This window comes from Schistocerca americana, chromosome 1, assembly GCF_021461395.2.
Source record: "Schistocerca americana isolate TAMUIC-IGC-003095 chromosome 1, iqSchAmer2.1, whole genome shotgun sequence".
Classification (NCBI taxonomy): Eukaryota; Metazoa; Arthropoda; class Insecta; order Orthoptera; family Acrididae; genus Schistocerca; species Schistocerca americana.
Genome location: NC_060119.1, coordinates 183,478,580 through 183,494,719, shown reverse-complemented (window position 1 = coordinate 183,494,719; position 16,140 = coordinate 183,478,580). Strand labels below are relative to the sequence as shown.

Sequence of the window (16,140 nt, the reverse complement as noted above, 5' to 3'; positions counted from 1 at the left end):
AAGCATATGTGGTCTTCCCATTCCATATATCTACAAATTGTTACATGCATATATTGATTTGAATTGAGTAATTCCAACTGTGAATCACTGATATTGTAGTCACAGGTTACTACTATTTTGTGTTTAGAGAACTGCACAATTTTATGTTTGTGAACAGTTAAAGAAGTTGCAAATCTCTGAACCACTTCAAGATCTTACCAAGACATGACTGAAAATTTGTGCAGTTTTTTTCAGGCAGTATTTTATTGTAGATAACCACATCATCTACAAAAATTCTGAAGTTATTATTGCCTTCAAAGCTCTTAAAACACAACAAATACTTGGTTAGATATTCCACTGTGACATATTTTCTTCAGAAGGCACAGATGTGGTGCTGAACTGAAAACTATTTGAACATACAGAAACACTGAATCAACTTGGCTTCTTCTACCAATGGCACCAAGGATAAGTATGTGAAGAGTAAAAATTCAGTTATGGATAATTGGTGTCAGTCAGTCATTCAGATCTTTTCTTGTCCAACATTTTGAACATGATGGTACAGGACTCACAACTGTAGTAATTACTTGGAAATAAATATCAGCAAGAATTGTGATTTTATTTTCTAACACCATAATCAGTTTCGGCCACCAAGGCCAATTACAAGTGATTAGCTGAACAATATTGAAAAACAAGGTGCAAATGAAATAAGTCATATGAAAAAGAAAGTAACAACAAATGCTATCAAACTAGACAACATAAATAATGTTGTATAACAGCTCATCCACAATTTAAGAAAGCAATATATATAAAATAAACTTATGAGCCTAACATTATGGAGCTACGCAGACAGGCCAGTGCGATATATAAAAAAGAGAGTGTAAATAGGTGAGGGGCAGGTCACAGGGAGGTCTGTAGGGGGCAGGAAGGTGGACAGCCCTTTCTGCCCTCTACAGAATTGTGGAAGTACACAGTGAGACTGGTGAAACACATGAGAAGTGGTGCCCTCTCTGTAACATGCCCCTTCCTTAGGTAAGCACTGACTTTCATGTTTTACCATTCTGTCTGCATACTTTGATGACATCATGTTACATATGTTGATTTCTTAAACTGCGGAAGAGTTGCTGTACAAAATTATTTATTTTACTATGCTGTCTTGCACATCTACATCTACATGTACATAGACACTCTGCAAGCCACTGTACAGTGCGTAGCGAAGGGTACCCTGTACCACTACTTGTCATTTCCGCTCCTATTCCACTCACAAATAGAACAAAGGGAAAAACAAATGTCTGTACACCTCCATATGGGCTCTAATTTCTAGTATCTTATCTTTGTGATCCTTATGTGCGATATATGTTGGCAACAACAGAATCGTTTGACAGTCAACTTCAAATGCTGGTTCCCTAAATATTCTCAATAGCGTTTTTGAAAAAGAATGTCGCATTTCCTCCAGGGCATGTTTGAGGGGGCACCTTGGATAAATGTAGGGGTATGGGTTTCAAAAGGCAATAATTATTATAACAGCTGCAGAAGTTTTTGAATGTTCCACACATATTACATAGATAAACAACAGACAATAGTATAATTAAAAACTCACTAGCTCTTTGACAGTGGTGTATTTTCATCTTATATAAAAAATTAAATAGAATATTTAAAGTGAATTTGTGAAATAATTTAATGAACCTATCTTTAATGAAATTTATTAATAAAACCTACAGAATTTAACATGTGAGTAAATGAATGCTGATATGAATTCATTTCAGAAACTCAGGCATTTCTTCCATAGGTCAATAACACATAATACTATAGATTGCAGAATTTGAGTGTAAAGTGGACAGCCCTAGAGAAAAATAAGAGATTATTACTCCAAGTACTTACTTTTTTTTCTTTTAAGGTAATTTAATGTAGTTTTTACAATGCATAATTATGAAGTTCATGAAACACTTTGAAAGATCAGTATAGGCAAATGGCTTAACACATTTTTTTTTTTTAATGTGGTGCCTGCAAAATAGGGAAAACTACTGACTGGGACACACCAGCAGCAGTGAGTGTGCAAAGTGCTCTCTATGACAAGTTTCTCAAACATCACCAATTGATGATAGCATACTGAACTGATACAAGAAATTCAAGTACAGTGGTTAGTTGTGCAATGCAAGACATTTGAGCATGTCAGAACAAACAGTGACCCATGTAAGGGACATGATGTTGTGAAGTCCCACAAAGTCTACTTGTCAAGCTGGTACAGAACTGAACATCCCTCAGCCAACAGTGTGGATAATCCTTCATAAATGATTAAGAGTGAAACTGTACAAATTGCAGCTCCTGCCATGAGCCTTGATGATAAACTATGCCTCTGCAATTCTTCACTGATACGCAGAACCATCTTGAAAAGGATAACTTCACAAGCGTATTAATCTACAGTGACAAAACCACTTTTCATCTTTTCATCTTGTGTGAACATGTCCAGGATTCTGAGAAAGTTAATGTGCTCTGTGTCATGTCCACCAAGACAGTCTATGGGCCCTTCTTTTTTGCCAAGGGAACTGTCAATGGTATCACCTAATGTGACATGCTCCAATTGTGGCTCATGCCAAAAACTTGAAAGTGACAGCAAGTATTTCATCTTTTAGCAAGATGGTGCACTTCCAGATTTCTGCAGTTTTGAATGAGATTATGTAACTGAGACATTGCCACAGTGCTGGATAGGCCATGTTGTGACCACCGTGCTGTCACTGCTCAAGTGTCCACCCTGGTTGCTGGTCTTGATGCCTTGTGATTTTCTTTCTTTCTTTCTTTCTTTCTTTCTTCCTTTCTTCGTGTGTGTGTGTGTGTGTGTGTGTGTGTGTGTGTATGTGTGTGTGTGTGTGTGTGTGTGTGTGTGTGTTTTCCTTCTGGCTATGCATCAAGGATATTGTTAATGTTTCACCTCTACTGCAGAATCTCAAAACCTTGCAGCACCATATTGTAGCAGCTGTTCTTGACATCACTTCTGATATTTTGGGTTGGGTATGAGTAGAACTGGACCCTATGACCTAGGCATATATACAGAATTTCTGAAAGAAATACTGTTAGTTTTAGAATTTAGATCTTAGAAGAAGTGTAGGGAATATATGAGTTTTTAAATCAGTATATTTTAATAATTTTTCAAATACATTTTTACATAAATAATATTCCTCTGTCTTCTTTCTATTTTAATAATTTTTCAAATACATTTTTACATAAATAATAATCCTCTATCCTCTTTCTGAAAAAGGTTTGCAAATAATGCAACATATTATGGACTTTCTTGGAATACATCAAATCTTGGAGGCAATGATTACATAAATTTTTTAATAGCTGGTTTTGTGGAAGTGCCAGCATATACTTTCCTTTTATTCTCTCTTAACAAATGGGGGCGAAAGAAAATTCTGTGCTCCTCTATGATAATCGCTGGAGTGTCACTATTTGCTGCAACTGCGGTACCACAAGGTCAGTCAATCATATTTCACTATCTAATGATATACTCCCAAAGTAATTTGTGATTACAATATTTTTGAGCTAATGTGTAAACTGTGGTCTGCTGGATAACTCAAATATATCTACTTAGTTACATTTCCTGATATCCATCCTTTGTAAGAAAATATGCAGCCTTCAGGAATGACTTAAAATATGTTCACTTTACAGCTGCACTCTCAAGGGCCAATGGCACTCTTTTGTGATTTATGAAATGCATGATATTTTTGTTGTGGTTTATCATCATATTAAATAATTTCTGCAGAGGTATTACCAGAAGTAGTTATATCATTAACATTATAACTACTTAAGTGAGCAAAAATTGACAAAATTTCATTTGTTGTAAATGGAGTTGAATGTTGAGACAGGGGGTGATGAAACAGCTGAATTAAAGTGACTGAGATGAAATTTTTGAAAGATCATTTGGAATAATTTGGTAATCTGTTACAGAAATGCTGATGTTGTCCAAGAAATTTAAAGTTAAACCACTTCAGAGTAAAATAGAAACGAACAACAGAAAATATCAGCATTTGCAACTGATGGCTGAGTAGACATCATTAGCTGTAGCTGTAAATTAAGGAAGAAACACTTTTTATAATACTGTCATTCTTGAATGGGAGAAGAAGAAAAGATTATTTGTTGATTGTCACTGTCTTTAGGTTAACTTTTTGAATAAGCTTTGGGAGGAGTAAGATTTACATTAAATGTTTTACTTATCTTCTTTTGTCATAGTTGGCTCCAGTTCTTAATGTCTAGGGGCTGATTCTTGAAGCTGGCATTTTTGACATTATAGGTTCTCATGCTTCCAATTGACATAATAAATTTGAAATGAGCCTGTGGATTATTTTTTGTTTTACTCAAACTTTTATTCTTTCACATTTTTCTACATCACACTGTCTTTACAATTTGAAAATTACAGTGTTCTTCCCAAGAATAAAAACACGTCCGATCACATCAGAGGCATGCCCACTACTACTTCACTCTGCAATACTGACAATATTCCAAAGGGCTTACAAGGTTTCTTCACAAATTACTTTCTATTAATTCATATTATTATTCTATAAATGAATCCCAAAATTAACATAATAAATAGGGTCAAATTTGTGTAAATACTAATAGAAATTTTAAGTGAGCCAAATATTTCACAATTTCAAATGTTTCTAAAAGAAAATAATTTCAAATGTACATTCAGAGCTAGTACATATTGATTGTAATAACGAAAATAAAGGAACTTCTTTACACAGATTTTAGCTTGAATTATAACACACTGTGTACAAAATCATATGATTTTTTTAGAAAAACAGCCGCAACATTGTTAACATATTCAAAATTCAAAACAATATTTTTGGTATTGATTACTTCTGTTGAGGAAAGGTAAGGTAATGCAAGAGGGGGGGGGGGGGGTGTTCCTTTACAAGCAGGAAACAGCCTGGTCTAAAGACAGAAATTACAGCATTAGTGGTGACCTGGATGGAATAGTGTGTTGTGGAGTTCCTGCAGTGGCATGACCAGCCTTGGCTTAACACTGCTGTAAGCCTTGTAAGCCTTGTGAACACAGAGCTGAGCAGGCTGCAGCTGACTGAAATATGTTGCTACAACAGGTGGAATATGGGGATATACTAGACATAGCCTATAAATGAATAAGAGGGGGGAAATAGATTGGTTGAGTTTCTTGCAGAAAATGTATTGGGGGCCACTCTCATACAAAGCGAGATTCCTATGGTTATGTACATCAGAGCGGTACCTTTTTTAGGTTGATCCAGAAATCAAGTACCCATCATTTTAAAACAACAGAAGAGCCCCCTTAAGATGCTTAAGAATTGACAGAAAAGTAAGGTTAGCTTATTTCATCATAATATTAGACAGTTGAGTAATATGGTAGAAGAGCTTCTTGGCTGTTCGGAAAACTTAGAGAGCTCTGAAAAGAGACATTCTGTGCCTAGCTGAGCACCACATAACCACAGGGTTAGAGAAGTTAAATATAAAGATTACAGTCTAGCATCTTACTCATGTAGAAGTAATACGGCGAAAAGTGGAATTATTGCATATATTAAGATAGAACACACTGAAACAAGTAGATTTCAACACACTGAAACAAGTAGATTTTGTAAATAACTTTTAATTTTAAGTGTATACAGATCATCACTGGGAATCTTTGAACTGTTTATGAGGCATGTGGATTCCTTACTATGTTATCCATCACACAGCAGCAAGCAGTCTGTGGTGATTTCAGTGTCAATTTTTAAAGGATTCTGATAGGAAAAATGATCTATAAACCTTATTTGTATCCTACTATTTGGTCTCTGTAATTAACCTTCCAAGATAGGTGGATAAGGATCCTAATTGATGATGCTTTCTTTGATGAAGCTTAAACCTGAAAAGTAAGTGTATACCCAGGAACAGATACTATCTCTGATTATGATGCACAGTTAGTTAGGATAAATAAGATAGTGCCTTGCAGTACAGACACTCCTCAATGGGAATCACTTAGAATAACTAATGATTCCTGGACAAACATAGTAAGAGTAATCTACAAGAGATGACCTGGTATGAAATTCATATGAACCAAATGCTGACATAAAGTTTCATCTATTCCATGATGAATTCATTACAGTATTTGAAAACAGCATTCTGCATGAGATACTCAGAAATTACACTAAACAACCATGTAAAAATGGTGGATCACTATAGGGAAATCGGAAATTTATCTGTTGGCAAGAACAAGTGAAGATTCTGCATAGTTGCAACTACACAATCCATTTAAAATTACTGAGAAATGTTATTAAAAAACCAAGGAACAAGCAAATTATGTCAGAAAGCAATTATTCCAATAACAGACTTTAGACCAAAAGAAATGCAATAAAACAACAGACAGGGTGACATGTCACAGAACAGTAAAACATAACCAGTAATTCAAAAAAGGAAGGGCTATAAATCATCAGTCACAGCAGGTATGTTTAATAATCATTTCTTAAATGTTGTATAACAAACAGGGACAAACAGCTCAAAAGAAAAATCAAAAAAATCTGTTCAACAAGCAAGATACATAAAATTCATTCGTATGAATGTCTCAACCACTTCTCATTCTGAATGGAAAAAATTATATATTCTCTCAAAAATAAAAGCTCATCGGTGTATCCAGCAGAGTCCTAAAGACTTGTTCCCATATAATAAGCAGTTGCTTTTGTGATATTTGTAATGCATCACTATAATTGGACTTACGAACAATGGCAGTTGACTGAGGGCTTGTTCTGCACACCTACATCACAGATTCTCTGACGGCCAATGTGCGTTAAGGAATGTTCTGAGTGCTCTGCTGTGGACGTCATAGCCAGCATTAAATATGATTGTAGCAAGTTATTTAGTGCATTTTTATTCCATCTGTTGCAAGGTGTCACTGCTGCTGGTGGTGGTAAGCAACAAATTGTGCATAAGCAACAAGAGGCATAATTTGCAGGATACTTGCACATGCATGCATGTACAGCAACTGTTGCTTAAAACTAGAAACAATGCAATCCCTGTCTGTACCTCAACCTGCATGAGCTGCCATTGTTCAGAATTGAAACTATAACTGACTGTATTTTTCCAGACAGATTGAAATATGCCATTGTTGTTTACAGAATGGTGATAGGAGAGATATCAGTAACTATTGAATAACTTTGCTACAACATTATTTTCCACACTTTTTGAGGTCATATATTCTTCGATCATTTTCCTCCTGGGCAACAATAATATCCTTGGTATGTCATCGTTTGGATTTCAGAAGAGTTGCTCAACTGGGAATGCCATTTACACAATCACTCACGAAATCATACAAGCACTAAATAATAAAATAGCACCAGTTGGTATTTTCTGTGACCTATCTAAGGCATTGTGTGACTCACAATATTCTTGTTTTGTGAGCCTGATGATACAGTCAACAACTGGATAATGTCATTTCTAACCAAAAGAATGCAGAGAGTTCTACTTAGTAATTCAAACAACATAGTCCATGAGTGATTCCTCTGATTGGGGAGGAGTCACTTATAGAGTTCCACAAGGCTCAATCTTAGGTCCACTATCCTTTTTCATATCTGTAAATGATCTTTCATCTAATATACAACAAACAGGATTAGTTCTTCTTGTGGGTGACACTAGTATTGTAATCAATCAAACATACATACAGCAACAGAAGAATTGGTAAATAATGTTCTTAAAGGTACTGGTTTTATCAACTGGCTTTCTGCAAACAGTCTCACTCTCAATTTAAAAAATATACAACATATTCAGTTCAGCACACCCAGAGATACACACACCTTTGATAAATGTAACACATGTAGAGGAAGTAGCAAATAGCCTGGAAACTACAAACATTTAAATGCCTGTACTGGTGAGAATTTAAACTTGAAGAAACAAATTTTGTAACTCCTAAAACAACTTAGTTCAGCCACATTTGCATTTAGAATCATTGCAAATCTTGGGGAGAGACAAAGTAGTAAGCTGACATACTTTGCATATCTTCAATCAATAATGTCATATGAAATAAAGTTCTGGAGTAACTCATCTTTATGAAAGAAAGTATTCTTTCCTTGAAGACATAGTGTAAGAATAATATGTGGAAATCACAAAAAATTACAAAATGAACCTGTTTTGGATCAACATTGACTAAATGTAAATACATAAAACCGCAACCAGTCACTTTTCTGACTAATTATTTATTATTCCATGAACCAGTTTTCGAACCTTTTGGGGTTCATCTTCAGGTTCATATGTCGCAAGCTAGCACCCTTATGCTAGAAATAACGATGTAACGTCCAGAAACCATCTGAAGATGAACTTGAAAAGGTTCGAAAACCGATTCATGGAATAATAATTAATTATTCAAAAAACGTGACTGGTTGCAGTTTTATGTATTTACATTCAGTTAATACTCACGGGTTCTAAAATATCCTTAATGGATAAGCTTCATAACGATGACTAAGTTCGTGATGGTTCTGTTGCGCAATCACATAAATCACGTGCCTACTTGATATGAGAAATGTGTTTTATACATCTTTTCATTATAAACATGTTGGCGTTATTTTAATGGAATAACTGTCATACTGTCCCACTATAAAATTTCCTCCTTTTTTATGGAAACGCGAATTCACCCGAAAGTGGTATCGATATGGAAGGATCATAATTATTCAAAATTTAGTAACTATACAGCTGAATTCTTACCTAGTTCAATGTTTCTTGGAGTTGACCTACGTGAAAGGAGTCCTAAAATTGTAACCACGGATGACAGTTTCCGAAAAACTGCACGGTGTTGTATTGGCTATTAAGGCGGCGTCAAGTAGCTGACGTCGTTGGTGTATCAGAGGAAATGTTGCACGCCTTTAGGCAAAGAGTTAGCTACGTGTAAGCGATGTGCAAGATGGCTGCGCGATTTCTTAATTACTGTACAAAAACGAATTTTTCGTCTACGAAAGGCTATTTTCATAACAATGTGAGTCTTTTGTAACTGTGTCTGTTACATGGATCCACCAGTACACACCAAAAATGAAACAGCAGTCAAAACTGCAGGAGAATCCCATGGCCATGTATCAGAGGGGTGATCTTTACTTGACATTACCGTTTTCTTGGAAGCGAAAGCTATATTTTTCATTATCTAGGAAACCGTAAAACGGTAATGATGCAAACGTTCGGAACAACCTGAATGAAAAAATACGCAGTAGAAAGCCTGTATGTCAAAATTTAAGGCTTGTTCCTCCACACAAAACAGCTTCCGTAATAGGAAAACACAGTGCTTTGATGTGCCATATACTGCAATATTTACTCTGTTGACTCAATTAGGAATTCATCGACTTTTACCTGTTCTTACTGACTGCTTCAAACGCATTAGTTTATCTGAACTTGTAACTTAGGTGCACGAAATAGTGTAGGGGACGCCTTCTGTTCTATTCTCTGACAATAACGAATAACATTATGGGTTTACTAACAACCTTACTCTCCTATATGACAAATATGCCTCCTAACAGCTGAAAACATAAGGAAAAAACCTACACATAGGTAACTGAAAAACTGAAATAGCTCATGTATCTCAAAGACTCTGCACATCGGGCATACAAACTACGCCCAACGTCTGAAAATGATATTACTTACAAGCAGAAGCGGAACAGTCGCCAAGCTGTGAGAAATACGAAATTCAGACATGCCAATACATAACCGACAACAGAAATGCACCACTTCTCCTACAGAAAAACCTGCCTGGTCTTGTCATAGGCAAAGTAAAAGGAACTGGTTCTCCCATTTTCCCAGCCAATCGACTGAAACGATACTTCACATAAGCTACAACCACAATTAAATCACAAATTAAATCATCAACTGTAGACGATGACATCACATTCCAAATGATAAATCTTATTATTGACCCACTACTGCACATTGCAACAGATACTTTCAACCACTACTTACGCACAAGTGTTTTCCTTGCGGCCTGGAAATAGGGACTAGCGAAGCCATTACCTAAATGGACGCTGCGTGCATGCTCTGAGTACCGACCTGTTTGCAATCTTCCTGCAGTGTCCAACGCCTTGTAATGCAGACTCCACGACCAGCTAACAAGCTACCTAACTTCAAATAACGTACCAGAAGAATACCAATCAGGTTTCCGTAAACATCGCAGCACAACACTTGCCTTGATGAAGGTAAAATATGGCCCAAGGCTTCACATGGGTGCAAAAGAGGCCACTGTCATGTGGTTCTTAGACTTCAGCATAGACTTTGACATTATCGTCTATGACATTTTAAGTACGAAACGTAGCAGCCTAAATTTCTCGCCAATTGCAGTGCAGTAGTTTCATTCATACCTGATTTTACCCAGCCACCGTAAAGTCACAATGGAGGCACGTGGTATCAGCCTTCCCCCATGGTTCGATATTAGGTCCTATACAGCCATCTGTTTAAGGCTTTGGGCATTCTGACCATTGCTTCATAGTATATGAGGTCTGGTCAAAAAATTCCGGAACATTCAGAATTCCATAACTATGTGGGGGGGGGGGGGGGGCAAAATGTGGTTGGCATCTCAGCACATGCCTTTTTTGCTGTGTAACTGCCAGAAATTTCATTGTTGTATATCTGTTAGTTGTTATATCTGTTAGTAGCAAAAGATTGCATCACAGAGTTTGCGAATTTTGAGATGGCAGAGTTAGAGGAGCGATGTGTCTGCTTAAATTGTGCATTAAACTCATCATGAAAACCTTTACAAAGACACACCAAATGATGCAAGAAGCCTGTATGAGTGCTTAAGCCATACTAGGTCTTACAAATGATTCACATGGTTTAAAAATGGGCGGATGGATGGTAAAGATGACCCTCGTTCAGGAAGCCTTTTGTTGTCTGCCAACGATGCTCGTGTCAGGAATGTCAACCACATTGTGCATGCCAACTGAAGACTGACTGTCTGAGAGGTAGCTGAAGAATGTAACATATCAGTTGGATCATGTCATAAAATCCTGACACAGCAACTATGATTGCATCATGTTGCCGCCAAGTTCATATAACGACTCATGAGTCAAGACCAGAAAGACCTTCACCTCGCAATCTGTGAGGAGCTTTTGGGTAGCACAAATGAGAATGAGATATTCCTTAAGAGAATCATAACTGGTGAAGAGACATAGGTCTATGATTATGATGTTGAGACCAAGGTTCAGTTTTCACAATGGATCAGGAAAAGTTCTTCAAGACCAAGAAAAGCTCATCAGATCAGGTCAAGTGTCAAAGTCATGCAGACTGTTTTCTTTGACTCTGAAGAATGTGCAACAGGGGCTAACTGTTAATCAATGGTACTATTGGGACGTGTTGCAGTGCCTGCAAGAAAATGTGAGAGCAGCATGAAATGTGGCAAGACAATTCATGGCTCTTCATCACGATAATGCACTCGCACATTAATCCCTGTTGTAACATAAGTATTGTACCAAAAAAATGACATCACTGTGCTGCCTCATCCTCCATACTCTCCAGACCTGGCCCCTGCAGACATTTTTTTATTTACAAAGATGAAAACCTCATTGATAGGATGAAGATTTGCAACAATAGATGAGATAAAAGAAACTTCGCATGCAGCACTTCTTGTGATCCAGCAAGAGGCATATCAAGATTGCTTCCAGAAGTGGAAACGTTGTTGGGAGTAGTGTATCAATTGTGAAGGAGAGTATTTTGAAGGAGACCATGCACAATAAGTAAAATGTAAGCACAGAAAAATTTTGTGGATGAAGTTCTGGAATTTTTTGAATAGACCTCGTATTTATTCCCTCATGAAGTGTGTTGTAAATATTCATAGCAGTTCAAAAGGAACAATGCTGTACACAATTACAATACCAGAAAATGTTACATTCATTATTCCTCATTATGGCAGTCTTTAGAACAAAAAGGGATGCACAATGCTTCCACCAAATTTTTAATTACTTACCCAATCACATAAAGTATCTCACAGAGAGAAAAGTTACATCTGAAAACAAACTGGAAAAGTTTTTCCTACCCAACTCGTATTCCATAGAAGAATTTCTATTTTTGTAATGTGCAAGGTGGGTAGGAGTTGCTAACTCACAACTATACTTTTAAAAAATTAAGCAATCAGCATGTGACCATATTTACATATGAATGTGTAATTATTCAGGGTAATGTTGGGCAGAAGATTCACAAATAATCAAAATTCACAAATAATCAATATATTTTCAAATGCATCCTTTGTTCAATAGTTTATCTAAGTGCTTTGGATAGGTGCTATATTGCTTTTTTATTTCCTAAAATAGTGCATGACGTTAGTCTGTTTCGGAGAGGAGTTGACAGTTTTTCATACAGCATTTCAAATTTTTCTTGCAGCAGTAATGTCATTTACTGAAATCCACTCTGGCCCATATATCAAACGTATCAACACATTGCTATGTGGTACAGTGACTGACAAGGTCACTGGCTTCATCCCTACTTTCACATTCACTGTCTTCTTCTTTGCTTTGTTGTGAAGCAGTGGACATAATTTTGGTGTCACTCAAGTACTGGAAGCCAGCTTCACACACATCGATCTTCAGCCATTCATTCAAGTTTTTTCATCGACATCTTCAAAACCAATTAAACATGTTGCCAGATTCATTATTTGTGATGTTGTTATTTCTTCATCACTGAAATCTTGAAAAACACCTTCTTCTATATCTGAAAGAATTTTCCTCCATTACTGAAATAGTGTGTGTGGCTCGACTTCCTGCCAGGCATCAGAAATCCCATGTATGGCATATAGAATTGTCAATTTTTCTGAATACCAGAAAATCATCCTCACCAATAGCATTCTCAGTAGACAAGCTTGATAGTGCTCTTCTACTGATGCAATTACGCCTTGGTCACTTGGCAAAATAATGCAATCACATTAGGAGGTGAAAACTTAGTTATAATGAGATGATAATCAGATACGAGAATCCTGTCTTCAGGGTGTGAAGAATGAAAAAACATGGTATCCTATGACTATAATATCAATGTGTCACTATTGGAATTGGCCAACTGTTACAAATACCTGGGTGTAACACTTTGTAGGGATATGAAATGGAATGATCACATAGTTTCAGTTGTGGGTAAAACAGATGGTAGACTTCAGTTTATCGGTAGAATGCTGGGGAAGTGCAATCAATCTACAAAGGAGATTGCTTACAAACCACTCTTGTGATTGGTTCTAGAATATTGCTCAAGTGTGTGGGACTTGTACCAGATAGGACTAACAGGGAATATTGAATGTATACAGAGAAGGGACACATGAATGGTTACAGGTTTGTTTAATCTGTGGAAGAGGGTCACAGAAATACTGAAGGATCTGAACTGAAAGACTCTTGAAGACAGATGTAAACTACTGTATCCTGGGAAGTCTATTAACAAAGATTCAGGAAATGGCTTTACATGATTATTCTAGGAATATACTATAACCCTCTACATATTGCTCATATAGGGATCATGAGGATAAGATTAAAATAATTACAGAACGCACAGAGGCATTCAAGCAATCATTCTTCCTATGCTCCATACGTGAATGGAACAGAAAGACACCCTAATAACTGATGAAATGGGATGTACCCTTTGCTGTGCACCTCACAATCATTTTCAGATGTAGATGTAGATGTAGAAATTATCAAGCAATAGAAAAGCATTCTGTGGAAATCCTTCCACTTCCAGAAATCACTGAACTTGTGGTAGAAAATGTGTGCGAAATCAATTTTTGAAAACTTCACTATCCATCCATGGTACTTTTTGGTTGTAATAATACACAGGAAGATGTTTAGCTGTGATATCCTTGCATACTTAGTTTTTATCAATCACTATTAGTTTCATTGTGTGGTTCCAAGAAGCATTATTGGTGCTCAGAATTGTAATGAGTTCATTAGATGACTTATATCCAGGAGCACAAAATTTGCTTTTAAAAATAAGTGATCTGGTTGGCAGACATTTTCACACCGTCTGCATTATAAATTTGATCTGGTGTGAAATTCTCTTCTTCCACAAATTACTGGAACTCTTGCCGGAAGTAATCAGCTGTCACAACATTTCAACTAAGCCACCCTCCTTGCACAGTAAGTTCATAAATCCCATGACATTGCTTGAATCTGGTTAGCCATCCATATGAGACATTAAATTCTCCCTCTAATCCTAGAGACTCATGAAAAAATTTAACTTTTTTGGCACACATCAAGCCAGAAACAATGATACCTTCTGCTTGTTTTTGGCTAAGTCATTGCAAAGGATCAACATCTAATTCATCAGATGTAGATCTTTTCATGTTTCTTTGCAGATGGTCCAACAACCAAAGAAATTAGGATCATCAGTGAACAAAATATCAACACCTTTAGAACAATGTTAAGTAAGGAAACCTGGAATGAAACCCTACAGGCCCAGAGTGTAAATGAAAAATATGATGTATTTATTTCAACAATTAAATACCATTTAATGTAGCATTTCCCAATGTAAAGAGACAAGAAAGGTTGCAATATCAAACACAGTGGATTACCAGTGAAATACTAGAACAGCAAAGGAAGCTGCAGGATCTGAGATGGATGGGCGAAGCTGAAAACTACAAAAATGTTAAAAAAAAGAAGTATAGAAAAACAATAAGAGAAGCAAAAGCAAGAGCAATTGACACCACCATAACGAACTCAAAAAACAAGGCAAAGGCAGCTTGGAATGCAATTAATGCTGAAAGAAAGGAAAAAGATGGGTCAAACAAAGAAGAAGGTATTAGGTCAATTAAAAATAGACAACACAGTGGTCACAGATGGTATGGAAATAGCAAGCATACTGAATAATAACTATATCAGTGTAGTAGAAAACTTAAAATTGGAAAGAAATAGTCAAAAACAGAAGAGTATTAAGGTATCAAAAGGATCATGCAGTACTATGTTCTTAATACCAGTCATGGAAGATGAACTATGGAAAACTATACAGAAACTGAAGTCCAAGAAATCAGCTGGTGATGATGAAATATCAAATCATGTAATAAAGCTGGTAAGTGAGCAGATAATAACACCACTGCTTAACATAGCAAACTGTTCTTTCATAGATGGAATTTTTCCAGAAAAACTGAAGATAACGAAGGTGGTGCCAGTGTACAAGAAAGGGGATAGAGACAACCCCAACAACTACAAACAAGTTTCACTTATATCAGGTTTCTTGAGAATCCTAGAAATGCTTATGTATGCCAGATTAGTTAACTATTTGGACAAACATAACATTCTCATACCCTCACAACATGGTTTCAGAAAGAGTAAATCTACAGAAACAACAATTGCCAGTCTAACAGAATACATTTTACAGCCCTTAGATGAAAAAAAGGTTGTCTCTGTAATGTGTCTGGATCTTTCAAAAGCTTTTGACACCATTGACCATTAAATTCTGATACAAAAATTAGGCAACTATGGCATTCGAGGGCAACCAGGTGAATGGATAAAATCATACTTGAGCAACCACAAGCAGTATGTATCATTGGGAAACTCATACCCGTCAGAAACCAAACCCATCAAATATGGAGTGCCGCAGGGTTCGATAATGGGGCCATTGTTATTTAATTGTTTGTTAATGATATAGGTGTTGAGGAGGAAGAAAAGAAAGTATTGTATGCTGGTGACATGACAATACTAAATACTGACCAAAATATGGAACAGCTTGAGAGAAGAGCATACATATCAGCAAATGTCACAGCTCAATGGCTGTTGGAAATGAACTGGTTATAAATCTAAAAAAGACTATGTATGCAGTGTTTATAAACAAGGAGAAGGCTGTATACAAGGATTTAGAGGTTGATGGAACAAGGCTGGAAGAAGTAGAATCTGCTAGATTCTTAGGTATTCTTGTGGATAAGGAACTGAAATGGAAAAAACATATTAATAATGTCTGTAAGAAACTGAGCTCTGTCATATTCTTAACGATGCAGCTATCACAGTATTCAGACAAGAACCTTCTGTGTACAGTGTATCATGGACTTTTCGAACCATACTTACAGTATGGAGTGACTGTGTGGGGAAACTCAAACAAACAAGAGACAAACCGAGTGTTCACATTACAAAAAAAGCAATTAGGAGCATTTTAAGAAGAAAGACCTCTGAAACGTGCAGAAACTGTTTCAAGAAGTTAGATAACTTAAATTTTTCATCATTGTATGTATACAAAAAATAATGT

At 36.3% G+C, this 16,140-nt stretch overlaps 1 protein-coding gene across 2 annotated transcripts in view; it reads left to right on the top strand.

Moving 5' to 3' along the window:
• Positions 1 to 16,140, top strand: part of LOC124547635 (organic cation transporter protein-like) — a 155,398-nt gene that overhangs the window by 118,047 nt on the left and 21,211 nt on the right. For both annotated transcript variants that reach the window (XM_047125228.1, XM_047125158.1), the window contains one exon: positions 3,233 to 3,447. In XM_047125228.1, the coding sequence (XP_046981184.1) occupies positions 3,233 to 3,447 (215 nt within the window). The remainder of the gene's footprint in view (positions 1 to 3,232; positions 3,448 to 16,140) is intronic.